This window comes from Limanda limanda, chromosome 9 (assembly GCF_963576545.1).
Source record: "Limanda limanda chromosome 9, fLimLim1.1, whole genome shotgun sequence".
Lineage (NCBI taxonomy): Eukaryota > Metazoa > Chordata > Actinopteri > Pleuronectiformes > Pleuronectidae > Limanda > Limanda limanda.
Genome location: NC_083644.1, coordinates 20,592,629 through 20,620,552, shown reverse-complemented (window position 1 = coordinate 20,620,552; position 27,924 = coordinate 20,592,629). Strand labels below are relative to the sequence as shown.

The 27,924-nt window shown below is 42.8% G+C and overlaps 1 protein-coding gene across 1 annotated transcript; it reads right to left on the bottom strand.

Moving 5' to 3' along the window:
* Positions 1–368: 368 nt before the first annotated feature.
* Positions 369–24,039, bottom strand: fgf22 (fibroblast growth factor 22). Its single transcript, XM_061078641.1, has 3 exons — positions 23,667–24,039; positions 1,877–1,980; positions 369–563 (listed from the first exon to the last, which is right to left on the bottom strand). Exons 1-3 carry the CDS (start codon positions 24,037–24,039, stop codon positions 369–371), a joined length of 672 nt encoding a protein of 223 aa, XP_060934624.1.
* Positions 24,040–27,924: the final 3,885 nt, after the last annotated feature.

The window sequence follows — 27,924 nt, the reverse complement described above, 5'->3', positions numbered from 1 at the left end:
ACAACCAGTGGGCCACGTTTTGTTTCCAAGCCCTGCCATCCCTTTTCAGTCCTCTTACAGTCTCTTAAAGTCATCCTTATACCACTTTAAATCCACTCCAGACTCACAGACGTAAAACTGTAACCAGACAGATTCTTGAAGAAAGAATTATTCTACGGTATTGGACTGTGTTGCTGAACATCATTAGAAAATGAAGAAAATAACTTAAACGTACATATCTAACTCTACAAATGTTACAGTCCTCAACAAATGTACATTTATTTGACAGGAGGATGGAGTAATAAAAACAAAGATCACAGCTAGATCAACACTAGTGTGGGGAGGCAGGCGAGCCAGCCAGTTGCCGCTCAGAGTTCAGACTTGCGAAGCTAGGATGGGAGCATTGGCAGGAAATGGGTGGATGGGTGCCTTCGTCGAGCCTTGTGACCTCGCCTCGGCTTCCCACGCCCGTTAAGTGAAACAAACATCTGCCTGCCGCCATGCTTCCAACGCAGGGAGGCGTACGTGTTGTAGCCGTTCTCCTCAATGCGCTCCTTGAACTTGCAGCTCGGGTTGTACTTCACCTGTGATCCGAGGGCGATAGACATGAGTTATTGAGGAGGTTATAACAGATGAGTGTTTACCAGCTGACGTGCTATAAGAGGCTAGTTTCCATGTATATTGTTACAGTGCAACATTTTTCAGGTGTTTGTAGCTGAGGTGAGATATTCCATGACAGATTATTTAGTCAATATCAATATCAACAATGGAAATATTCAGTCTAGAATTTATGAGTTGGTTTTCCTAAATGCAGCGCAGATACAGTAGATGTGACATTTTGAGACAGTCTCTGAAACATCTTCCTCATCCACATACTACTGTTCAAAGCATTGAAAAAGACAGTGGAAAAATGCCTTTCAAGAAATATTTCAGTTACTCAGGATAATCCACAGACCTTCCAGTTAAGTTTATACTGTGTCCCATTCATAAAAACTGACCACAGACTGAGACTGAGTTACGTCAGTAACTGGGATGTCGTTATTGGAAAAAAAAAAATTCACACACTTTATTGTGTTGGACTGGCCGAGGAAATCCGATATCCTAAAACTTTTAAAATCTGAATAAATGGAAAAATATGATTTTTGGGGCAATATGCGTGAGTAAGATTTGGTGAACTAACCCTTTAAGTTCTCAGATGTAGCTAACTATAACCACAAGAGATAGTGCTGCATTCCCTTTTGCAGATCGTTATCACGCTGTCATAATGAGAGCCTCTCTGCGATAGCATCAGGATAGTGTGAGCTTAGCATGAATCACCTGCCCTTTTGATATGATTGGACAATGCAGAGTTAAGTAAGGGCCCAGATCTTAAGGTCTATTTCTGTCATATCTTCTGTGTTAGCTTGTCGGACACACTTGTCTTATCACTGCTGTCTGACTGATTGCTTGTCCCTGATTGCTAAGATCTAAATGCACGAGCTAGACACCACACTTTTTACTCACCCACAAAGAGAGGTGATTACTTTTGAAAGCTTGCTGTGCAAAGCAACAATTGGCAGATGACACGCAGACCTTGAAAAGAGCCCAGCTGGCTCTTTGTCATTACTGGTTGGGTTTCTTTTTTCGGTTATATCTATTTTGACAGTGGAACAAGCATACTCAAAGTGCAGGTATCATCAACCAGGGCCCAGGTGTACAGCCATGATTGATAGTAACTCTGAACCTTCTCTTGGCGTTCCAGCAGAAGATTCCTGAGATTTCACTTTAGCAGAATCAAACATGTTTGGATAGGCACTCATTTAGGACCCCTATTTATATATACCTCCATCACCCTCCTCCCCTTCCCAGCCATTCCATCTTGACCTCCAGAAACAATGTTGCCAGGTTGTATACTCACCGATCCAAAGAGCGTGCCTTTCTTGGACATAGCTAAGTACAGCCCGGTGCTGACAGATTTGATGGCAACAACTCCCACACTGACAGATCGGATTTCCATCAGGCCTGGAAAATAAAAGAGAACAAGAGTCTGGTTAGAAACATCAAGCTCTGGGAGTTCCCCATCAAAAGCCACTCTATCATTAGTGATTACAATACCACCATATGCTCTGGAGAGAGAGATCCCAAGACAAGAAAAAAAGGACACAGACGATGACTTTTTTTTAGATCACCTGAGCATTTTGGTCAACAGGTAAAAGTCTGGCTATACTGGAAAAAGCCAAAAAGTTATAATTATTTAGTTTAGTGTCAATGCATAGTGTTGCAAATGTACCCAAAGGTCCTGAACGATACAATATAATATGTGCCACACATGTCTGTGGCAGACATGCGCAGTGTCTGAGCCTGCACAGTGTCAGGCTGCCCTGCTACATACATTCATAAAAGCCCCCTGACTCCAGATGTGACACTCCATGGTGATGATACCCAGTGTTGTTTACTGGGGCGCACAACGCCTGTGTCTGCTGGCCACTTAAACGGCCTCTCTCACTCACTTCACCCCATGAAAAAGCTGGCACGCTGATGGGCTAATTGTTTCCTCTGGGCACTGATTGCAAACAAGTCCCATGTGGCTCTCTCTTGATCTGGTTTTTGTCTGCATACAAAAATGAAGGCACACACCCATTGTCATGGCTACGACAGGGAGATGTTTTGGAGATGACCTGAGGGCTTACCGCAGGCTCCTGAATAGAAACTAATTGCTAGAGATGAAGCTCTTTATGACTTTTTTTTTTTTTTTCTGTCTTGATTTGCCCACTTACACCTTCAAAAGCACCCTTATGTGGCCTGCTATCTGATAGCACAGCACATCATCTTCTTTTTACACCCTTGAAAAGCCACATCTCTGCAGATAAAACATGTTATGCTGCTCCTCAAAGGCTTGGTACTGCTGGATATTTGTGAAGATGGATTGTTGGATTTGCAAAGATGCTGTAAATGCAGCACCAGATCACAGGGCTGAAGGGCATATTGACCCAAAGCTGTTAGGAAATGAAGGAGTGATAAAAGCTGGACCCAACTGACTAACCCCCGGCTGCTTCTGTACAAACACAGATCTTGGACAGGTTAGACTGAGTTCCTGAATAGTCCTACTGATTAAATCCATTCAGCAATGAAAAATAAATGCACACTCCAAGCACCCAAAAATTCATCAAAGCCATATAAAAATTACACTCACTCATAGATATCAGTCCCCTATATATGCCTGATTGTTTTCATCAAGGTCAATGCATTTATCTGAGAGAAATTGGTAAAAGTGTTCAAAAACGGCCTTTTTCACAATATCTCATCCTTCCAAGTTTCATGGAAAACCTTTTCATTAATTTTGCCCAGTCCTACCGACAAACAACAAAACTTTGTTGGTTGAGCTAGGTTACCACTCTCTGTTGAATAAATCCTATGACTGACAACTTGAGTGCAAGTTTGGGTTACAGCAAGGACTTCAGTAAGGCTAGGTGGCTTTTGTCGCCATGGTTACAATAACAAAGACCGGTCATGCTTGGAAAATAACTTTGGTACGGATGAAACCAACATAATAAATAATCTTATGGGGCACAAAGGCTATATCCATACTACTACATTCAATTCAAACTAAAACAAACTTTGGCCGCAGGAGGTTTTATTGCTGGTTACTGATAGAGAATACTTAACTACAAAAAAGATAAAACAATAGTGAAAAGAGCAGGTTTTTCTATTCTTGGACAAACAATGTGTGTAATTGTATGTAAGTAAGTGTAAGGAACGTTTTGCCTTCACTGCTAGTAGTTGAGCCTTAACTGATAAGATCCAATAAGGAAGCGAATGTCATACTTTACAAATGTCTGATTTTGCCTGTCCATACTAAAACGTTGCAGGAATTTTCCAACAAAACAGGGCCAACAACATTTCCAAACCCTGTTTCAGGCTCTCGAAATGTCTGGAGCAGTGTGGACTAAATGTGTAAACCTCGCAAAGAAATGTGTAATAAAACTGAAAAGTTGTATAGTGTGTGTGTGCAGCCTAACTACTCTGTCCTGGATGGCTGCAAATACCATCATCCTTCTGTTGTCGGTTTCAAAGAGCACCAAAAACATAAAAACACATCTGCTTCTCCAATCACTTTAAACAAGCAACTATCTCCAACTTTTTTTTTCAGAACATCACTGGTCGTGCTTATCAAGTGAGGTCATACTTTAGTCCCGGACACAAAGAGGTACAAAGAGTAAAAAGACAGGAAAGGTAAACAAACACAAACTCCTGTTGAGTGTCTTTCTTCTCTGACAGGAGCGTGTAAATGAAGCCCTCTCTCAGCTCACCACAGCTGCAGGGACGGGGGGGAATGGCTCAGTTGAGTCCATCTAGGTATCTAGCCCAGCTGCACCCCCATCATTCCTACGTTGCCTCTGATCCTCCGAGGAAACATTAACACTTTGATGGCAGTCTCCTCTTTACGAGCTGTGTTTACAAACACCGGGTGTGCTATGGTGGCACCTGGAGCGTGCAAGGGACTCATAAGCAATTAGCTGAGGCCCGGCTGGTGATTGGAGCGCTGCAAGGATTTATGGGGGATTAGTCCAGGCCTATGAAAACCGCTGGTGCCTGAAAATGGTGCCAGCAGTAATTGCCTCTTTTTTTTTTTTTTTTGCTGGTTCAAGTTCCAGGCACAGTAGGTGTGTTTGAAGCAACAGTTTGTCACATCTGAGAACTTACAAGTACCAAACCAATCCAAAACTCTGAGTTGTTAACATTTTGGAGGGAAAATTAGAGGCATCTTTTGTCTAATATCTGTAGCGACGGGTTTTCAGGTTTGTTGGTAATCATTTTCTGAAGCACTTCAACAAAACTCCCCACGTCTTCCTTATGGCACATTAAATATTGTCCTTCCTCTCTTCAGGACTACCCCACATGTCATTGCATTCATACGTGGCGGTGGTGCAGCCAGCAGACACAAAGATCTGAGGACATAAACTGGGGATTTCACGTTGTCTACAGAAATCACTTGGGCTCTGGACGCTTGGCCACACATCTATAAAGACCAGTTAGATCCATATAACTCACAGTCCCCCTTTGAAAAGTCACTCCATTGTGTTCGAAGCCTGAGAAATCAGAGTGAGGCACTGCAAGCTATTAGAGGGTTTTCCTAACTGCTAAAATACAAAGGTCACTTTAGTGGAAGGAAGGCCTATATTGAGTTTGGCCTCCAGACTTGAAGAAATGGAATTTAGTATTGATATAGTTTTATGGACATTTATCATAAGTTTTTTAAAAGATGTCCAGGTATATGGAGGATTTAAATCTCACTATTTAAAGTTTAAGGATTGGTAAATCGTGTCTTTTTAGTACCTTTAAAACTAGTTCTGGTTTATATCGACAAATAGCCTTTTGTCTCTGAATGTGTATTTAAAATACTTTAACTATTTACCCTGGAAATACTCCAGCCTTTATTAACCTCTTTTTTTGTCGATCGATTAATTTATTGTTAGGAAATTAATCTATGCAGACAGGCAAGAATATGTATTGAAATATATTTTAGTTGAAAAGCTGATTGTATTTACAAAAAACATTAAGTGAGACTAAGAAAAGTTTAAATGATTTTCTCTTAAAAAAACTTTTCAAACCTTTTCAACAATATCATGGTTAAATAGAACAGCGAGAAGCAATGGAGACAAATTGCCTCTTTGTTCTTAAGTCGCATTGGAAACTAGAGGTCACCTCTTCACCGCCTTCGGCAGAGCAAGTATCAACTGATGGCCCTATTGAGCTCATGAAAAAGGTGCTTTTGGCTTCCTACTTGCATTTGGCCAGATCTCTTAACCTTTGACATGTTTTGGCTGTGACTGTCAATAAGCTCAAGCTGCCATTACAAGCAAATCCCGCACTATACATGTCTAGTCAACTGTGGACTTGCTATTTATTTCTTCTCTATGGGATTTTTAAAGCATAGAAAAAGTCTTTTGCCCAGTCTTTTTTATACTCTTTCTTTTCTTTCCGTCCCCCATTTTTTGGACGTTAGCCCATCGTCAGATCATTCAAGCCTTTTCTGACCTCGAAAAAAAAGGCAGAAAAGACAGAGAGAGACACTCTCACGGGGTTCCCTTTTATCAGACTTGCTATGGGGGAGGAGGAGGAGGGAGCCATTACAGGGTGAAGGTGCTGGGTATAAGATGGGGGGTTGGGGTGGTGGTGGGAAGGCTGCCCCCCCCCCCATAAGTCTTTGTTACTCACCTGAGAGGTGAAGAGCTAGACAAGATCTTATTAATGACCAAGCATTTTCAATAGGGCTCCACAAAGTGTGGCAAAATGGTTCCTTCCATCACAGATTTAAAGCAGAAAAGGGTGAAAGACTGAGCAAAGGGAGTGTGGAAAAAGAGATTTTTTTGCTCCTTTCCTCCTGTCTTCTTTTTGTTCCTTTTCCCAGGTCTTTAATTTCTTGGGTTTCCCTTGAGCAGCCCTCCATGGCTCAGTGCTCGACTAGAGCGGAGCCTGGGAATCTCGGAGTTCCCGCTGTGCTCCTGCTCTTGATTGACATACCTTTTCAATTATTTCACAGTTTGCTTGCAGTTTAAATGAAGAGGGCCCTGTTGTTTTTTTCCTTCTGCCCTCCTTTTCAAAATACAAGCTTTTCATGTTGGGTCTGGGCTGCCGGGCCTAATGGCTGTGACCAGCACCTTTGATCTGCCATGACCCCCTCGAAGGGTCTGGTACTGGGCGAAGCAGCCGCCTGTGTGTATCAGCATGGACAAAGGCTGCATCACTCACGTTTGCTTTAAACACCTTGAGAGATTAGCATGAGAGCAGGCTCTAGTGGAGGCCTTCACAGGTCGTGTGATATGGAAACTTGTTAACCCTTGAACGTACAGTAAAATACCAACCAGTCATTAGCAGGGACTCCCTGAGAAGGAAGGTTTTCTTCAATTATTTCCAGAGGGAAATGTAACCTGCGTACAATTTACATTTTTACCATAAAAGTAAAATATCCCTGCATATTTAAGCAACTTTGCAAAGCCATTGGCCGATGTTCATTGCTTTGTAAGATATGTATATTTACAAGAAAAACACTATATACTCTGCAAACAAATCAATAGAATGGAGGATACTCTCACTGATTTCTTCCAGGTGGTGGATTTGCATGTTGATGCAGTGGAAGCAAGTTAATCCGTAATTCATTTAAAAATGGCTTCAAGCACAACTTGTAATTGAATAAAACAGTTGCTTGTACAGCTTCATCCAGCATCCTCATCACTGCCTCGGAGTCCGAATAAAAAGACTGAATATGCTTCAAGCAAAGTGCTGGATGAGTCATCTAACAGCGTCTGAAACCTTTCCTCAGAGTTGTGGCTATTCGTCCATCAACCATAAGACTTCTCGAACAATAACATCTATTTAATACAGAAATTGTCATTACCCTAACCCTAAGTAACTAACTATCATCCACAATTACATAAAATTGTTAGATGGCATCAAGTAGCCCTAACAATTAAGACAAATATGCATTAGCAGGAGGTTTTGGTGGATGGATTGATCAGCAAGACCCAGGACATTATTTTATTTGAACCCGAACCATCATTTTCTAAACTTAGACTAAGACTGGGGAGTCAGTGAGGTGCAGACAGGAGAAAGCTGATGTTTTATGACCTGTAGTCAGTTTGAAGCATAGTGAGGACGGAACGTATCCAAAACATTCACAACAAATGTATTAATTATAAATGAATTTGGACCAGATATAAGTTGTCATTTGATTTTTCAGTTGGATTAAAAAAGGGTTATGTACCTATGGTTTGAAATACTTGCACCCAAAGAGATTTAGGCAATGATTGTACAAGCAGTGATGAAATTCAAGCAATGACTCTTTGACTGCCCATAAAATGTTACCATGACCTTGATTTGGGGCAGAGGCCATTGTTTATGTCCCCACACCTAACTGTGAACGTGTCCACTTGTCAGCTTGTGACGTCTAATCAAAGGCAGAAGAGATGTGTGAGCAATAATCATTGCTTCTGTGTCAGTGGCTCTGAGGACACACAGGAAGCATAAAGCAACAACTGCTCTTTCAGTACTCTTGTTTAAAAAGTGCATTCCCTTTCCCAAATGATTTTTCAACTGAAACTCTTTCAGTGAATCAAATTTGCCTAACGTTGACCCTCATTCTTAGTTGAAAAAAAAAATCCAAACGCTTCATCTATCTTGTATATGACGGATGAATTAATGTTTGCTCAGGTGGCTCATATAGCAGGATCCTAGTATTTCCGGTACATGATACTGGGTCAGTGATGATCTCATTGGCTGATATGAAAGCTGATCTTCAATTTGCTGTGGAATATGACATTGCTGCTGAGAAGGAAATAAATCATTTACAAATAACATGGTGTGCTGGACTTAAATTGTTAGCAGCGGAATATCTTTAACATATATGTTCGGTCCTTAACTCTTTTTACATTATTCCAAGCCAATCTTGAGTCTTTGTGTACTATATATTCCTCTTTTCTTTTCCAGATACATATCACACTTTGACTGGTGTGTGGCTTCTCTCCAAGCATGTAGTGTGTGCACAGGATTATATTACGTCTGCAGCCACACACAGCTGCCAGCCTTTCAAATTTGAGTTGGGTACTTACCAGATTGATGATGGTGTATTATCAATCTCAACATTATCAACCCAGTCAGCTGAATGTTTTTTCCGTGATGCACACTAGTATTTGAAACCATTTGTATTATGTTGAACACCCCACTGTACTGTGCAGAACTAGTTAGCCACAAGCCGGTGAACATAGTGGAGCTTTTAACAGCTATCGAGTCAGATATTTGTGGTTGGCAGAGAACAATAACAGGGCTATAAGGCAGAGAGAATATTGAACCAACATTTGCTAAGTGGCCAAATTTTAATTGGAAAGTGTGGAATAAGTAATACCCAGCTATTTTCTAACAAGTTCTCTATATCAACTTAAAAGATGATGATATGTCAATGCAGTTTTGGCATTGTATGTTTTCTGTCTAGATGCAAAAAAATCTGCCTAAGTTTACAGTAATTCTTCTTCTTTTGCCCCAAAAATAACAACACAGTAGAGATTTGAAGAATGCCCAATGTACATCTAAGAGTACTCAGCTTCTTCAAGTTATTACTTATTGAGATATGTTTACTATCAGTAAAAACACCAGAAACTATCAATTTGATCTTTAACCTATCGAAGGACAAAGCTAAACATGACCGGCAAGGCAACTGTCATGTTTGATCACTGAGTAGTTTACAGGTTAGTTCAAGTTCAGTGAAAAATCCCTCCAGCTGTGATATTGATAAAATCCAAAACATTACGAAACACTAAAGCTGCTTTCAGACGTGCACTGAACTCACGTGAGAACACAAATGCCCAAGTCAGTTCCTTTTGACAATTTCTAGAGCATTTCCTGACAGCCCCCGAGTAAAATGTCCTAAAAATGTCTGAGTAAGCCGATGCGGAAGATGCCAATGAAAATGCGTGTTTGGAAAAACAACAAAATTTGAGAGGTTTTGGTGACCAGGGCAGATGCCTGTGTTGATGTGCTGTTCACAAACATGTGATTTATGAGGTTCTGGACATGTTAATGTTATTATAAACACTTCTGACCCGCACAATCTTCTGCTGCACTCTTCATTGTTTCAAAGGCCAAATCCAGCAAATGTCCAGACCCAGTTGTTCAGACATTTTGTGGACTTCATGTCTGAAAGGAAGACTTTGTCATATACTGTAGAATGTGCATTTGGCAGTTCTCTACAGGCAGAAACTTCTGAGCATGAAGCATTTTTGGTCACACATGAGCGACGTCTGAACAGGTGTTTAACATCTGCCTCTGAAGGCTAAAACAGGACTGATTGGATGTGCCACAACGATTATTTCCCCTATGTCTTGAAGGGACATTATAATTTAGGTCGTCTTTGATTCAGTTAATTGTGCAAGGATGAGCCCATTTATAAGTAGTTGCATATCTTTATGCTCATCTCACATTGCAGGTTTATTATGCAGCTACATCAACACCTTGTCATGACCATTATATGTGGGAGGCCAGAAAGCTGCTGACTATATTTTATTAAAACTCCAGCCTAGATTTGCTTTTTAGCAGCTTTTAGGAGGTTTAAGGTCAATTTTTAATATTTTGGTTGATATCAGGGGAAGCTTCACTCTAAGGTAAAAACTTAAGGCCATATTATTTTTAGTTAAAGCTGATGGGAGGGTTTGTATATAACACATAAAGTCACTGTCCACAGTGTTTCATTTACATGCTGGTGAAATGATGACATTTATTTTTGTTTGAATAGGTGTGATCAGCCTCAAAATACACATTGTGATGACCTCATTGGTTTCAACAAAATTTACAAAATTTACAATGTCTTTAAAAGGAGGCTGCACTAAGGCTACTGCGTGCGTGTGTGAGTGAGTGCGTGTGTGCGTGTGGACGTGTGTACGTGTGCAGAGCAGCTGTCGGTCTATAGGCAGCGCCTCCCTCAATTCCTACACAAAGTGTACCTGTCTTTCATCCTGTCTCCCATCTGCTATCCTGCTTTTCACTGCACCTCTGTACCTCACTTTTTCTCTGTTTTAGTCTGGCTCTTTCCCTGGGTCACTCCATCACTCCCTCCCTTCTAGCCTGTCTACACCAGGTCTCCGGGCATGCATCATAGCTATTAATTTTCACTGGACTCAGATGATTTATTCATCCTCTAGCAGCTATGAGATGTGTCTGCTTCAAGCCCAGGAGAGCTGAACTGAACACACACACGCACACACACACACACACCAAGCTCACAGCCTACTGTTCTCAGCTCATCACCTACACATGTGCGCAGTTGTATCATTGTAAATTACAGAATTAAACTGCACAATAGCTCTTAGCAAGGAGAACAGGATGCGTTTTACAATAATAGCTGAGACCCAATTAGCAAGCACTTGTAAGTGTCTGTCATAATTTCCACAAGTCTAAAACACATCCCTGAAGTTTTTTAATTTAACAAACTTCTCCAGTTTTGCATCTCTAAAACTACAGACTAGTGTGGACTGGAGGCGTATCTGTAGGAGAGTTGATGTGTTTTCAAAAGAAAACATAGTGATATGGATGTAGGCTTAGTAATGAACCTCAGTGTGATCATCCGCCACATGTGAGTCAAAGCAGCACGTCCAAGCTAACATGCCAAGTAACTTGGCGCTGGGATCTTATTCTGTTCGTCAAATGAGCTCAGACCGTCTGGAAGTCTGAACAGTGTTTCTCTTGCCCAATTTAGCTCTGAATTCCTGGACAGTTAGGAATCCTTCAGCTCGACTCGTGCTGGCTTTGATCAAACACAATTTAAAAAGCACTTAATTTAAGTCACAGCAAAGGAAATAAGAAACACGATTATTTTTGCCTTTTTTCTTTCTAGTGCTCTTGAACTTTTCACAGATCTAAACATTCTGTCACTTTCCAAATCGTTCTGCGTGCTGTCATTTAAATGTGACTGTACACAATGTCCTCTATACCTGAGGAAGTAGGACACATGAAAGACTGGTCTGCGTGTGTGTGTGTGCGTGTGTGTTTACATTTTCTCGCAGGTGGCCCACCCTGTCAAAAAAACAGGGAGGATGGATATAAAGCACAAGAAGAAAGGAGAGAAAAGACTGGCAGAGGGCAGGTCTTCCCTGCCCACATATCACTTGCTGTTCCCACATTCCATCGAAATCTCGGGAGGGATGACAGTGAAGATGAGACTGATAAGATTGTTTTGTTTCTGTCTTTTTTGAATATCACTCTAAAGCCAATGATGAGGTCCTTTTGTACAGCAATGGTTTTGTTATAGCTATTTTTATTATTATTGAGTAGTAGTAATATTAATTATTATTATCAGTTTTGGCCACAAGCCTTTCTGCAAGACAAACAGCTTTCTTTACAGTGATTTAAGAAAATGTATGGCATTCACCAATGTGTTACGCAGATCACTGTAAGAGGGAACATCCTGCATTATATCACAGTGCAATATCACCTGCTGTATAATGTTCTCGCCTCCATCTTCATGACTCATATGTCTCCTTGAACATATGTCTCTTTGCTTTGGCGTCAAACCTCAGGTCAAACCATTCCCTCTTCAGTAACGGGGAAATCAATCTCTTTATTATTGAATCGGTAAAACATCATCCATGAATAACTCCAGTACCGTAGTAGTACAAATTACAAAAAGGAGTCTGGAAACAATTTGAAGTGCACTCCAGACTTGTGCGCAGGCTGGTTTTCAGGCCGTTCCCTTTGCCTGCCAGACTGAGCCACTAAGGGAGGTGTAAAGCAGAGACAATCTACCTCTCTACAAGCCTAGGCCCTGTTTTTTGGAGCCTGTGAACAAGCCACATGGTGGTGATCTGCTGAAAGCTGACTCCCACACTCCCTCGGCCCCAGCCCCGGCCGCAAGGGGTGACATTCTCTCACACACAATCCAGAGGCTGGTCGTCTTTCAGGACTCGCACTCGGCCCTGTTACCCCCACCCTTTCATATGGTGCTGCTGGGAGAAGTACTCCAGGGATTAGCCCAGTCAGGTCTTTCAAAGGCCATTAGAGCAAATTACAGGTATCCTGTTACCAGTGCGCTGGGACAGGCCAGGTGAGGGGCGCAGAGGCCAGGCGGGAGAGCAGGGGTCAGCTTGGGACAAAAAGACAAGGCCACCCTGGGCCCCACTCTATCGTAGTGTCTCCCTGGCTCCACGAACTGGTAGACCTGCATCTATGAATGGCTCACTTGATGGGACCTCAGAGACATTGTCTCACCAACGTAACTTTAGCCTTTTCTTCTTAGTGCCCCCCCACCCCCAGATCTCACTCTCCCCACCCTGGTTTTTCTTGTATTTCGATTGATGTGGGCATGACTTCGACCAGATAAATGATCACACAGCCTTTAAAATCTAAGGGTTAGACTGTAATGCACCACCTCTCCACCATTGCTTGACTAAAATGCTGCAAACACATAATGTCCTGGCTACAGCATGCAGTGCACAAAAATACCTGCCTCAGGTCAAAGATTATTTGAATCGCATTAACTATTTCTACTTCAGACCAAATTCAAACTGTAATGGCAACCACACAGCCATTAATGTGTTCTGTCAATGAATCGCTGTGCTGCAGGCTTTATGAGTTTGATGCTGCTGATAAAGTCATGGAGATGGCCACAGGGAGTTCCGCATCCTGCCATTTTCTCTGGACTACACACACACTCTTGGCCACACAGACACACACACACGCCTCACCCTATACCAACCGGTGGATGGCAATCTAGTAGAAGAGCTGCGGAAGTGTTTCATTAGCCAATTACCGCTGGAAGATAAAGCCCGCGTTCCCACAGTTGGCGAGGCCGGGGGTCAAATGTGACCAATTACCCTCCATCCCCTCACAGGACAGATTAGTTTGTCTGATTTATCCCCAGACGGGCTGGCCCAATACTCCAGAATCCCCATCCACATCTGGATACACATGTGTGTGTGTGTTTGTGTGTGTGCGTATGTGTGTCTGAGCAATTCCGATTCAAACACTATGCCTACATAACCAATTAAACTTTGATAATGACACCAACAGGGACTTAATAGGAGTAGAAAGTAATTTTTAGGGAGAGACATTAAGAAGCACAGAAAAAACTTCCCCTGTCAGTGGTCAAAGAGCAGCACTGAAATGTCTTCTACCACAAACCCCGTCGAACAGTAATCGGCATTTGCTGTCATTATGCATTCAATGGTAATTTTACCTCTGAACACAGATTTCCTTGGACATGCTAAGCTGTGATTGTATGAAATGGAACATCCATCAGTTCATTAAGGACCTCCAGGATGCTGAATCAGTGGCCCTCTGTTGATCAAACCCCGACATTTACAAGCGTGGTGGGGGCAAAGGTATAGAGCATGCTCTGAGGCAGTAGGAGAGCGGTGGGGTGGAGGGCTGCTGTGGGGGGGGGGGGGGGGGGCTATGGGATAGCAAAGGTGGAAAAGGTTAACGAAGGCAGTTTGGAGCCTGCCTGCTCGTCTGCGCCAGTGTGGCACTGAGGGGCCGCAATCTTACAGACCAAGAGGCCTTTTTCTTTAATCAAGGAGCTAGAACGGGGAGGGCAAACTGCCTCCAAATCATCCATCACATCCGTAACAAGCGCACGGCGAGCTATCAAAGGCTTCACAGATAGTTACGAGCAGATCTGCCCACTGAGAGCTTTTGTGACTCACGGCTTCTGCAGTTTCCTGCACTTTGGTACCCTGGGAGGGGCGGCTGGGCCGGCGGGATCCATATTAGACCGCGGCCATTCCCCAGTGCAACAAATTTGCGGTAAGCTGGCGTATTGCATCTGTGACTGGTTTGGATGACTGTCCAGAGCAGATTCAGCCACCAACCACCAGCCAGGGGAAATATTATCAGGAGAAAACAAAGACCATGTTTCGAGTTTCCTGCATTCACCTTCACATGGCTCGCAGTCAAAAGACTTCATACCCACTTTTTACACATTGGTCTCATTTGAACCAAACCAGCAGTCAATGTAAAACACAATGAACCTGTGCCTAGTTTGGAACATACTCCTGAAATCAAAGGTCGATATTGAAGCTGTTAAAGCAAATGATTTGACCAACTCAGATCTTGAAGGTGACAGACATATGAGGGTGTGAAGCCTGTCAGTTATATGATTTCTTATTAATCATGTCAATGTTTTATCCGTTTGTGGACACCATTGAAATTAATAATTAATTGTTGTATTTTTGTGATTATGAAGCACGCTGAACCAGTCCCTTTATTTTAGACAGTGGTACTAAGTGTAAGTGTGTGCATGTGAGGCTCAGGTGTGCAGCGAGGTTCCGGTGAGTGAGCACCAGGACACAGAATATTCTCTATGGTCTGAGCTTGCCCCATATCTACATTATTAAAATGAGATGGGTTTACGGGGAGGTGACAGAAGGCACAAGAGTGAAATCAGGGCCATGTCAGAGCTGTCACTTGCTCCACTGGTCAAAGGGGCCTGACCCCAACCCTATCCACTGCAGGGGAGGAGAGGGAGAAATGGAGACAGCAGAAGGGAGAGAGATGGTTAGGTGTAGAAAGGTGTGGACAAAAAACAAAAAAAAGAGAGAGTTGATACTGAAAGTTATGTGCATACAGATAGACATGGCCACAGAGAGAGCACCAGTATTTCACATTACCATTTCACATTCAGCATCCATCTGTGCAAAACTGTGGCCTGATGTATGGTGGAAACCAGGCGCTCCATGCAGTCGGTTGTTTTATATGCTTGCTTGGCTGTGGATGACTACAGGTTGCAGAGAAACTTTCAGTACGAGATGTGTAACCTTATCATTATAGCTGCTTTCAGACATGCATTGGAGTCAAGAAAGTTTCCTGACATTTTCCAGAGGTGCTGAAAGCGAGAACGCAAACGTTTGAGTCAGTGGCTCCAGACATTTTGTGGAACTTTTCCCGCCAGCCCTCTGATAAAATGTCAGGAAAATGTCAAAGTGAGCCCATATGAGAGTAATGATATTTAATGACATGAATCCAAAAGGTGTCGGACACGTAGAAGATGTAGACGAAGATCAATGAGATTGAAGAGTTTTTGGCAACACGACTATATGTTTTTATCGATGTGTGCGTTAAACAAAAACACGTGATTTCCACAGGGAAATGTGTACGTTATATGCTGCCTCCTGCATGCTGCACGCGCTACCCAGACACCACCCCATGTTCCAGACATTTCCCTGTTGTTATGAACGCATCTGACCAGGAAATCTTCTGCCACAATCTTCTTATGTTAAAGGCAAACTTCTGAAATTGTCTGCACCAAATTTTCTGGACATTTTCTGGAGTTCATATCTGGAAATAAGCTTATCTGTCATAGCAAAAAATAGATATTCAGTTAAATCATATCCAGGGAAAATGCCCTAGATGAAGATAGATGTCCACTTTCTCAAATTTGTACTAGTTGTTCAGCAGAAAGTAGCCTCCATTCTGGACAATCAAAGGTTTCTGTGTCTATATATGACTGTTAGATGGTTTGGACTGTACTGCCTCAACTATATCACTGCAACACGTTTTACCACCCTCTGTGTCCTAATGAGGAGCATGACTTTCCAGACAGGGAAAAACACCCGTATGCACAAAAGCTTGCACATGTCCGCGTGCATGTAAACACACACTCGCACAAATGTATCTGCATCCAGTGCAAGGTAAGGTCTGGTTCGTATTAGCCATTAGGGAACGGAAAAGCACATCTTTTTCGGTTTAGGGTCCACTTCATGCTCCCACAGTGGCACAAGTATAAACATAGGCACATGCATTCTAAAAGTACACACACATTCAAAGTGCCTTGACACGATACTCACATCCTACTCCCGTTCGTTTAGCGAAATGGCCTCACAGATAAAAAGCAGGTACGGGTGGATGTGTGTAATGCAGTTCAAAAAAGACGCTGTGTATGGTCTCAGCCTGTTGTTATGCATGGACCTGCTCTGGAGTTGCTGTTTTTAGACCCCCGAAAATTTGCATTAATTATCCGACTTCTACTCTCAGGAAGCGCATTTGCAACAGTTATTTAGTCCAGATAACTTCCCCGCTTCAGACTTCAAGGCACAGGCAAACGTCAACATAGATGCTTTTAATCTAATGGAAATAAATAACAGAGATTATTTGTTTGCTCTCTGTCAAATATCATCAAAGTCCAAAATATAATCCAAAATTAAGTTTTCATTTGAATTTTTTGCTTTCAGATCAAGTTCTAGTCCAAGGTAGGTGTACCCTATTTCCACACAGTCGTTCATATGGTTTGCATGCTGCGACAAATGTACAAGGAGGTGCATGGCCTGTATTCAGTAGGTGAGATGTTATTCTTCAACCGGGGTGGATCGTCCTGGCGTCCATATGTAAAGCTCTCGTGTATATTACCCTGAGGTGTATCTCCAGATGAGTAACTTTTGGACCTGATTCATTGGGGGTGGGGGTGTGAGGGGCGACACCCTTGCAGTAAGTACTTGTTGCGAGAAGACAGACAGCGAAAGTGGGAGCACCCAAGTTTATGTAGAGCCCTTCCCTGCTGAACATGGTAAATGATTTATGGAGTAATAGGAGGGAGTACATTTGACAGGCCACAATCTTGTGCTTCTCTAATGCTCTTGTTGGTTGCTTGGTCAGTGTCCCACTTTGGTCCACAAGGAAATATCTTATCAGCTGTTGGATTGGTTTGCAGCAAAGGTTTATACACATATTCATGGTCCCCAGAGAGTACCATTGCCTTTTTCTTTCAGGGCATCAGCCTGACTGTTGGAGGACTCCTCTTGGGGCACAGACATACATGGCTTGATGGTTACATGATGAGGAAAGTTGGGTCACCTCAGGTCTCTCCTGTGCAGTATCTGAGTGTGTTGCTCAAAGCCAGGAGCTGTTGTTATACTCAAGCTGTTTATGACTTGATTGCTCGACATCAAGTCAATATTTAGCCATGCAAACTGATGGGCAAGTTTAGGTGTTTGTGGCTGGGTGTGATTGAGGGATTGAAGTCTGCTGAAAGTTCAGGGAGCTCCCATGCATGCGCTCCTGTGGCTATATAACTTCACAGGGGAAAAAGGGTGGAGAGCCCCAGATTTACCAGAATGTCACCTAAGAGAAAGACTGAGGCACCTGATTTTACTGCCTCTTATTGCTCTCTTTATGATCTGGACAGGGAGGGATATCTGCCTCGTGGGCAACAGGTGCATTACATTCCTGCTATTATTGCTTCCTAGTCCCTGGCTCCTTGTGAGTTCAGGTTAAATTTGAACACCTTTAAACTCTTGTAGCTGTTGTCGGTGAGCTGTAGCTGTATTTAAGGATGCCAAGTTGTTTCTTTTTTCCCCATCTACCGCAGGGGTTCTCCCTCAGTTTCTTTATTCCTGGGCCAGTGGTTAAACGCCGTCCAAGACATGATGTCTGGCTCAGTCTGAGCAGGGAGGTGAGAGGCTTTATTGGAAGGGTCAAAATAAAACCATTAATCTGTCTTTGACTAGCTGAGGTTGAGGCGAGACCTGTCTCCCAGTACTCAATGTGCTGGTTATGTCAGTGCAAATATGTGTGTGTGTGTATGTGTTTGTGATTGTATGTGCATGAGTAGTGAGTGGTGGCTGCTCCTCTGTGAGTATTTCCTTTGGCGAATGATGTTTAACATGTGTTGCTGCATGAGTAAGACTAGCTGGCGGACTGCTCCCACCTGATCTAACTAATACTAATTTTACACCTTTCACAAAAAAAAATATTCCCAGTATTAACGGCACTAATATGTTCTCATTTGGGAAAAGGCCAAACTCTTCACTCCCATTAAAATAACTCTGCGTTTGGCTGTGACCCTCCAGTATTGCTTTACCCTACTGTAATTTATTCCGACTCATTACAATGGTGTAAAAAGCACCTAAATCATTGAGGGAGTAGTTTTTGGATGGCAGCTGATCTACTACAGTCTGCTCACTGGAAAGAATATGAGTAAGTATAATGGTTATTTTTTTTGGACCAAATAATGTTTAAAGAGTCAAACCTCAATCGTTCTGTATTACACTGTAATCGCTCTGTCATGTTAACACTCTTTCCTCCGAGAATTTCAGAATCAATTTGTTTTTATGATCTTTTTTAAAACACCAAGGCAAACATCTTCTATCAATGACTCTAATGTTCAAGGAGCTGATTACTGGCACCACGAAGGCCTCTCCTTTGTGTCCCCTTGTCCAGAATTATGAAGGAATCGGCTGACGTTGCCAAAGTCAGACTATAAACCTACTGATGAACCCAGTAAATCTCCGAGAGGAGCCGCAGACAGTCTGCTAAAGGCTCTTAGCTACTAATTGCTACATTTCCAGAGCCCATTCATGATAGGCCATCAAACCCCGGTGGCAGAGACCAGTGATACCCGGCTAATTAGTGTGACACCGACACTCTTGTCCTGCAATGTTCCCAGGACAGTGATGGTGTGTGCATTTGTGAAGGATTTTACATGCACGTTCACCATCTGTGCGTGTGCCAGAGATGATTTATTTAGCTTTCAGCCTCTTCACACCAGGAACAGCTGGCAAAGGGTCGATTCTCAAGTGTCTCCCATCGGCTGAGTTCATGCACTGTCTCTATTGGAGTAGAATAATAAATGCATGATTCGTGGGATTGTACCCTCCCATTGGCATCCAAAATGTCCACGGATCCCCTCACAGTTGAGACGACCCAGAGGAAACCTTACATAATGCCTAATGAGCAACGGGAAACGCTCCAGCACTCCTCTAGCCTTTAATTTCCACCTCAATACTGAGCAGAGCACGCCCAAGTTCTTCTCCTAGCCTCATTAACATGTGTATTCTCCCGATTCAAAACACCAAAGCACTTCCTTCAGCCAGGTGCTTCCCTCTGTAGCCCCTTCAGCCCCGGTGCTGTTGATCCAGTCACACATCCCCATGTTAGCTCGAGCAAAAGTGAGTCATGGTGAGGATGTAGGAAGGCAGGGTAGAATAAACTTTCACAGACCTTTAAAATGGCAGAACAGACATTTTGTAATGTCTGTCGTTTTAGCATGTGGATGCCATCGACAAAACATCTGACCTGACGCTTGATCAAAAAGCTGTTTAATGTCACAAAAATCACACAATATACCTCCAATTATATAAAGTTGAATATTGTTAGGCTCAATGACAAAATAGAATACGGGTTTGGCATAACCCAACTATATATTTATCTGTGTGTGCATAGTATTACATGCATATACAAAAGATTAGCAGTTAACTTCAATATCTAATTTTAAAGGCTATCTGTTATTTTTGGAAGTTGCAGCATGAGATGAACTTTTTTTGTACTGTTAATTACATTCAATTACAGTCCAATAAATGTCTCCTAGCAACGGGTTTACATGTTTTTTATTTATTTTCTAGATCAAACATTCATTTATTTTTAATTTGTGGCTCTCGATTTAGTGAATCATTTATTTAAAAATAGCTACAGGTTGCTTAGAATCTCGGAGGGACTATAATTTTTTTTTATACATTTTTTTATGTTGCTTATTTTTTCCACTTGTAACTTATAACAGGCATAATGAGATTTGAGGATGACAGTTTTTGCACACTGACAGTAAAGTTATTCAATCTTAAATCAACTGGTGCAACCCAGTCCTAGCATTTCCACAAAATTAGTTTTTTTTACATTTTGTAAATTGTCAACAACCATCCATATGTGATTGCGGATTTGTTATTTATCTTTATTTTACCGCCGTATGAACAGATGCTCATCACTGCCTCCGATGTCAGACTGGTCAAACCTTGGACTTAGTCATCTGTCTGCAGTTTCCCCTTTCTACAACACGTTTGAATAATTTCCACAACACATTTCTACGGGCTGGAAGATTTTCTTCCCGTGGGTCTCATCCAAGTTAAATACGCTCATGAACTTGGTAAACTCTCACATCAAACAGCGAGATGTTGGACACCGAGGGACATTTGGTAAACGCAGCACGCCCTGGCTGTGAGAGTTGTGTGGTTGCAGGGGCAGAATAGAGCAGGTCTGGTTTCAGTGACTTCTGCGATTATAGCCGGTTTGGTGAGGTGACCTTATTTCCTACAAGGATGAATGGGCTGTCACTACCTGGAGACCGCACAAGCGTTTGATGCCTTTAGCCACACACACCCAACATTGAACAGTCCATCCTTTAAAATGAGAGGAAATATATGCAGGGTGTGATCCAAAAACAGACATTAATACATCACTTTACACATAATAATTGAATTTGAACATAGTGACTCTACTCTCTCACAGTTGTATGATTTGCTGTTGTTATTGATTGTGAGCGTGTTGCTGGGTGTGGCTGCGCAGCTGTTGTGCTGTAGAAATGTCCAATTAGCAGGCTATGACTGATGACCCAGGCCAGGATATGATGCATACCTGCCTCCCGAGCTTTTGTAAACACTTGGATGTGTTTTTCCTTTCGATCATGCGCTGCTTTGCCGTAGGTCAAAAGGGAAAAACATGTCAATGCCCTCGCCTTCCATCTGTCAAACTACTGTACTTTGTCTCTTGTTGCGGATAGGTCAAGTTATTTTTAGCAACTTGGCTGATCAGGTGGATAGTAGTTATAGGTGGTGCTATTTTGAAATCGTGTGGTTTCGGAGGCTGGAGTCAGTGTTATCTAACATATCGGATTTCAATCTTAATAGTTTGATTAATAAATGCTTAGCTGTAAAAGTGATACACGTGTATGCTTTATTCTGATAAGGAACAGATACCTGAGCCTGATATTTTTTCAGAGCACTTTGGATACGTTACTGATATTAAGTCTATACTCACTGCTGTAACTGATAGTTTTGAATATCAGCACCCTGCAAATTGTATCTCTTTTTTGTACTTTAGGGCATTTGAATGAGTCCTTCACAATATTGCTTCATGTCATTCTAAAATCCTTGTGAGTTGCTCTGCAAGTCCGATAAACAAAAGAGCACTTATTCTCTCATTCTCCCTCTCCCTTTCGACTCTGGCCAGCTCTCTCATCTCTCTAAAACAGCCTTTGTCCCCCTCGCCTCTTCCCTCAGCTGTTCCATGCCCCTGCTCCACTGGGATTGATACAATATTTTCCGACCTCAATTAGCCGAGAGCCTGTTGACTAATTCCAACTGTTTTTACACCTGAGAGGGAGCTGGGAGTCGGTGCTGGAAAAACTGAGTGGGCTGGAGGTGAAGGGCTGGAGCTTGGGTGTAGCAGGCAGAGCTGTCGGGGTAATATAGCTGTGTCGACAAGAGCGTTAAGGGCAACACAGAGGACAGAGGAGGGGTCGGCCAGACTGCTGGGAAGCTTCAGTCAGGCTGCAGGAGGACAGTCCTGAGCTGACAGCTACAGACTCCAAGCAATCAAGCCTGATACAAGCACATGTCTTCAATGTTCATACTTTTATACAACAGATAGAACATGTATTGATTGAATCTTAAGGAGAAATGCATCCCCTTTCCTGTGTAAGAGGAATCTGTGCCACTGCTCTTGTCATTAAATATGTAGCACTTCCTGCTTGTCCAGCAGGGCCACTATATCGGTATCAAGAAAGCATCTGGGTATTTGATGGAATTGTGAGACGCAACCGCAGACTTATCACGAGCCGTTTTGTTCGATTCAAGGCAAAGCCTACATGACCGCTGGTCTGGCAGCGCGCTCAGCTCAGGGTGCATGGTATACACCCTCGCTCTGTGTGAGCGCTGAAAGAATCGTTCTTTCCATTGAAGGAAATGAGTAGATGATGGCTCAAGTGTATGAGGACATTATGTTTAAGGGGACTGTACTTTTTCAAAGAGTGCAGCTCCAATCACCAAAGCATAAATGACATTAATATGGCAAGAAAAGGCATCTCACATCAATGCCCAGACATCAATTTTGCTGCTGTCCTTGAACACAAGGACCCTAACCCTAACCCTTTAAATTTAAACTCCCTCATGTTTCCAAATTGCTACCAGTCTTCCAGCATGACTTTTAAAGTGTCAAGTTTATTTGAGAGAAATATTTTATTATGGTAGCTGACACATTACAACTAACATGGGAGAATAATGTCTGAACTGGGAGACGCCCACAGGACTAAATTTAACACCGTAATAATTCATCTGAAGTTGACTTCCTACCTGTGTGTGTGTGTGTGTGTGGTTTTAAAAGATTCTGCCAGGTGACTAATCCTGACAGGTTAACAGATGTCATCCAGTCTGCAGCTCTAGCTTGATGGAACTGTGGCAACAGACTGGACACTGGACGCAGCAGCTGTTCCTGCCCACCAGTAGCCGTATGGAAAAATCTGACTCACCCGCTTGGGTAAAAAAGCATTAATGACCAAATACATAAATATTACACTCAAAGGCATAAATGTCTCTGAGGGCTATCCAGTCCGTCAGTCAACCAGTGACTAATGGAGAGGGAGGTCAGATCGTGACCACAGTCGGCTCCTCTGACCTGGTCAAGGATCAACCCAGGATAGACACACCCAAGAAGCTTTAACCACTAGAATAACCTGGATCTATGTGGATGTGCATATTGCACACAGGCGTTCAACAAATGTTCTGTCTGAGCAGGTGCTAAGAAGCAAGATGTGGACTGCAAGAGAGACAGCAGACTCTGAGGCTGTGAGCATAAGTGTCAGGAAAATGCGACGGTGAATGATTGTCAGTAAAGTGCTCATACACCAATCCAAAATCACCGCCTTAGACCAAAGCTGTTTTCACACAAGCACGGTCATACATGCACGTACACGGAATAAGCGCATTCTTAGTTTATATCCGACTTCAAAACTGCTGTCTCAGCACAGAACACATGAATCCATGTCTGCATTTGTTTGAAGAATGTGTTTCCGTTTACACCTGCTACTTACACGATGCATTTCCATCACAGTTTTGACAAGTTAATCCTCAGTGAAACTCAAGCTTTTTTTCTCCGTCACCAGTTATCATCGCCAACTGATGCTAAATGTCTTTCCTCAAGTCAGCTTTCTTGTAAACTCAGTGCCGGCTGTCCCATGAGGAGCCTAAATCCACACAAGTGTATTCCCTTCTTACCTAGCAACGCTTCTTCTCTAAACACAACACAAATAGCTCGGTGGTGATATAACCTCAGGATATCCCTATGAACTGCTATAAAAGTGAAAAGATAAGCAAGCCCAGCTATAACAGTAAAATGTAGAACGTCATCTGACACTCAACACACGTGTGACACACAGAGAATGCACTCAGGCTGTGCCAGCCACTTACTGTCTGCGTAGTTTTTCCGCCGAGTGCCCTCCACCTTGCCTGTTTTGTCAATGCACAGAAAGAACTTGTTAGCAGAGTAAAGCCGCCGTAGTCGGACATCGCCCTCTAGGTGATTGTAACTGCGAGTGTGCCTTTCCAATGTCCATGAACAGTTGATGCCACTTGTGAGAACCTGCAGGGATTCATGCCCTACCCCGGGAGGACAGGCCCCTGTGGCAGTGCCAGCGGTGACCAGGAGCAGAGTGAAGCATGCCAAGCAAAGGGAGGCTGCACTGGGTAGGGGGAGAAGTCGCCTGGCGGAGGCTGCAGCAGTGGTGGTGCCAAGGGTAGGTTCAGGACAGAGATGGGCTACGGACAGCGTCCATCTGCACATGGTGGGTCAGACTCCCAAGGTGCACCTTGTGCAAGCTGTAGGCATGCTGATGATCAGTAGATGTCCCGGTGGAGGGATGACAGAGGGGTGGGAGTCCTGAAGGAAAATTGCACTCTCACCGCAGACCCTCTGGATGTCACCAACAACCAGTGTCCACTCCGTGCTTCCCTACAGAAACAAGTTATTTTCTCCAGTTGTCATCTTCAGTCCTTTTTGTCTGTTTGTCCACTTCTTTCAGAAAGTGTTGTAATTCAATGAATCCACCTTTAAAAGTTCCTTTTTAATCCTGCTCCTCGTCTCTCAGTTTGTCTTCCTTCCTTCTTCTGTCCTGGTCCCCAGATAAAAAGTCCTGGGCTGTTTGAGGATGCTCAGGTGTGTGAGTATTTGTGTCTGTGTGTGTGTGTGTGTATGTGTGCATATGTTCGTGTGTGTGTCTGTGTGCACCTCGCAGTGCTCTGCTCTTTCCAGCTGGATAGTAACAAGGTGCCTGTCTGAGCCGCTGGCCCGCGGTTGAATGAGCGTTGGTGACTGACTCTATGTGAGTGTGTATGTGTGTGTGTTTGTGTGTGCGTGTGAGTGTGTGATACTGGGAGAGAAGAGGGAAAGAGAGGGAGTGAGTAAGTGAGTGAGTATGGGAGGGAGAGAGCATGTGTGTGTGTGTGTGTGTGTGTGTGTGTGTGTGTGTGTGTGTGTGTGTGTGTGTGTGTGTGTGTGTGTGTGTGTGTGTGTGTGTGTGTGTGTGTGTGTGTGTGTGTGTGTGTGTGTGTGTGTGTTTGCGACAGAGAGAGAGAGAGAGAGGCAGTGAGAGTGTGTTTGTATGTGTCAGATTGAGTGGCAGTCAGCGAGTGTGTGTCAGCCAGCACGGGGCAGCGAAGCAGTAAGTTAATGGCCTCGCGCTCTGCTGTGTGCAGTCAGTCGGCCAGTCCTCTCCAGTGTGGAGGCACCGGCTGAGTCGTCCTGCATTTTATCCTGGGCAGGGCCGGCATCTCGAGTGTTGAAAAGGAGAGGGGAGGGGGGGGGGTTGTGGGGTGGGGCCACCTCACTCATTCATAACCATTTCAAGCAAACTGGAAAGTCTGCGACGAGCACCGGTCCCTGTTCCATTCTCACTCTGAAAAGTTTGTTCTGTGAAAACAAAACAAAAAAACAAGTAAATTATTATTCCTACCTGGGGGTTTTATTATCCGTTTTTTCACAGACACCTGTAAAGACTTACATCCCCTTCCCCTTCCAATCCCGTGACCTCTGCTGTCACCCCCCCACCCCCCCCCCCACCCACCCACCCCCTTCATGTGCACGGTGAAGCATTGTGCAACTCATTCAAATCCGCTCCATTACTGTCCACTGACCAAGCTCGGAGGCCGTCCTTTTTTTTTTGACACCTTCACTCTCTTTTCGTCTCTCACTCTGGCCACATGGGGCAAATTAAGGGAGGCTTTTACTTATTTTTTAATGGCCGCTGGTTTGAATCATCAAGTGGTCGGAAACGCAGAGCAGGTTGCGGGAGTGTCGGCGGAGTTAGTCCAGATGAAGCCTGAGAGACCCTCTGATCACCTGCGTTAATATTTCAATGAAACACCTTCTCTGATCTTTGTCATTTAATTTTGGAAGGGCAGGACGGAAATGAAGAACACCTTTTTTGTGACTTCCAACACTCTTGTCTGTTTTTTTACAGGCTGTGAAATGAGCCTGATTAGGACAAGGCATCAAGCTCAGCCCGAGGAGTTCAGATATCAGTGGTGACTCTTTATTTAATGGTATAACTTTAAAAATCAATGTAAAGCAAAAGAAGAACAAAGACATTTTATACACTATCTGAGTGGATAAGAACTTTATTGATTTTTTGACATTAGGAAAACATTTTTTGTTATACAGTCAGTTATCCTAGGTTAGCATTACGATTTTAAATAAGACAAAACAGCTACTTCTCTGTCCGAAAACGTTAAATAAAATGGAATACCCTTTGGAGCCAGAGTCGGCACAGTAGGGATCAGGAGGAGGAGCCATAGTAGCAAAGTCCTATTGACAAAAAACAATCACGACCAATCGTGGCTCTGTTTCAGCTGTTGATTGTTATGTTTCAAATGACACTTGAATATATATCAGTGTGATAAGAACTACCGAAAATGACAGAAACCATCTTTGAGTCAAATTGATTTATTGTTTTACTTTTTCAGTTTGGCCCAAGTCCCATCCACTAACAAGGAGGAGGCAGGTTTCATGGCCTATGCTGCAACCAGACACCTGTTGGGGATTAAGACCCTTTGACCTCTCTTTTGGCCTGCTGTTATTTCATCTATCTTTATGTACGGTCTATGCTGCAGAACCGTGAAGAAAAGAATAATAGCTGTGTTTTCCACTATGACAAACTATTCCTTCAAATTTGTATATTTAAAACCTGTGATGAAAACTAACATGTACCTTTTTTCTCTAAATATGTTGAAGCTTATCGAAATATAAAGGGAGATTGAAACAGTGAAACAAAGATGAAAGAGTCAGACATTCTGAAATGATGCTGCCTGGTTAGCGTTGTCCCTGCTTTACAAGAGTCCTTGCTTCAGTTATAGTTAACTCCCTGAGACCAGATTTGTTAGAAGTTTTTGATATTCTTATGCAATTTTTACCACGGTACGAAAAATGTTAGATCTTGTTTGATTTCCTTTTCATGAATTGAGTGGTACTATAAATGTCGTACATTACAATTTCTATTCTATTCTATTCTGCACTAAGTGTGTCTGAGTTGAGTATGTGTTCCGAGACGGTGACAGTCACTTCACACTATTTTGCTAATTTACTTTCCCAGAGACTTGCTGTCCCCCTAACCCCTATTTAAACTTCACAACCCTCACAAACAAGAAAAAAAGTCTACTGGAGAGAATCCAGTAACATCTTACTCCAAACTCTGTGCTACGACCCCCAACTCCCCCGAGCCATTCCTGTCTACCTATGCTCTGGTTCTCGGTCCCAGCCAGGCTCCTCATCAAAGCAACTTTCAGCATAGATGTAAATGGGCCCTTCGTAAAAATCACAGGCTTTCACCCTCAATTAAACCACACTGCCGTGTCTGTTAACATCCGCAGGCTTTATGTGTTTTCCGGTTCTTTACTCATCTTTTCTCCCCAGTTTCTGTCCTTCAAAGTCACACAGGGTAACAAAGAAAAGAAACAGGGAGCGTATCTGTGTCGAGGGGACCGGGTTGGGGAGTTGGCGGAGTCTTCAAAACATAGAGATGATAAAAATTACAAGTTGCCAACCACCAGAAAATGTCCTGGATCACCACCTGATGGACATAAGTTGTGTTGTTGGTGTCTAAGTCAGTTGCTTTATGATAAACAAACCTGTAAATAGCTTTTTATTTACTACTCAGTAAGTTCTACGTAGTTTAACCTACGAAATATATTTGAAGTGTACAAAGTTAACATCATTAAAAGGTGATACTCCCTTTAATTCCCTCTGCAGATAGAGGCAGATTATTGTGTTGCACATGCTTGATAATTAGATTAAACTTCCAGCTAAACGTCCCAACAGATTCCATATGTCAGTTATAAACTGTCCAACCCCTTTAACCATTTATTTTCCCACTGTGCTCAGAGCAGAGATGCCAATGCCCTTACGTCGGAAAATGTTTGAATAAAGTTGTTGCTAATAATAATTGTAATAGCAATTTAAAATTAATAAAATCTGAACATTGTGCTTTTTCGTGGAAGGTACAGTAAAGTTCACATTTTCAATGGTCTATCATGAATTCGGCCTATGTGTTAGTGTATTCTTAGATTTGTATATAATATTTCATACAAAATTGTATGTCATTCAATGCAAAGCTATATTGTACTGTACACATTGTAACTACGTTTACTGTTATGTATCTGCCTTTAACTATATTCG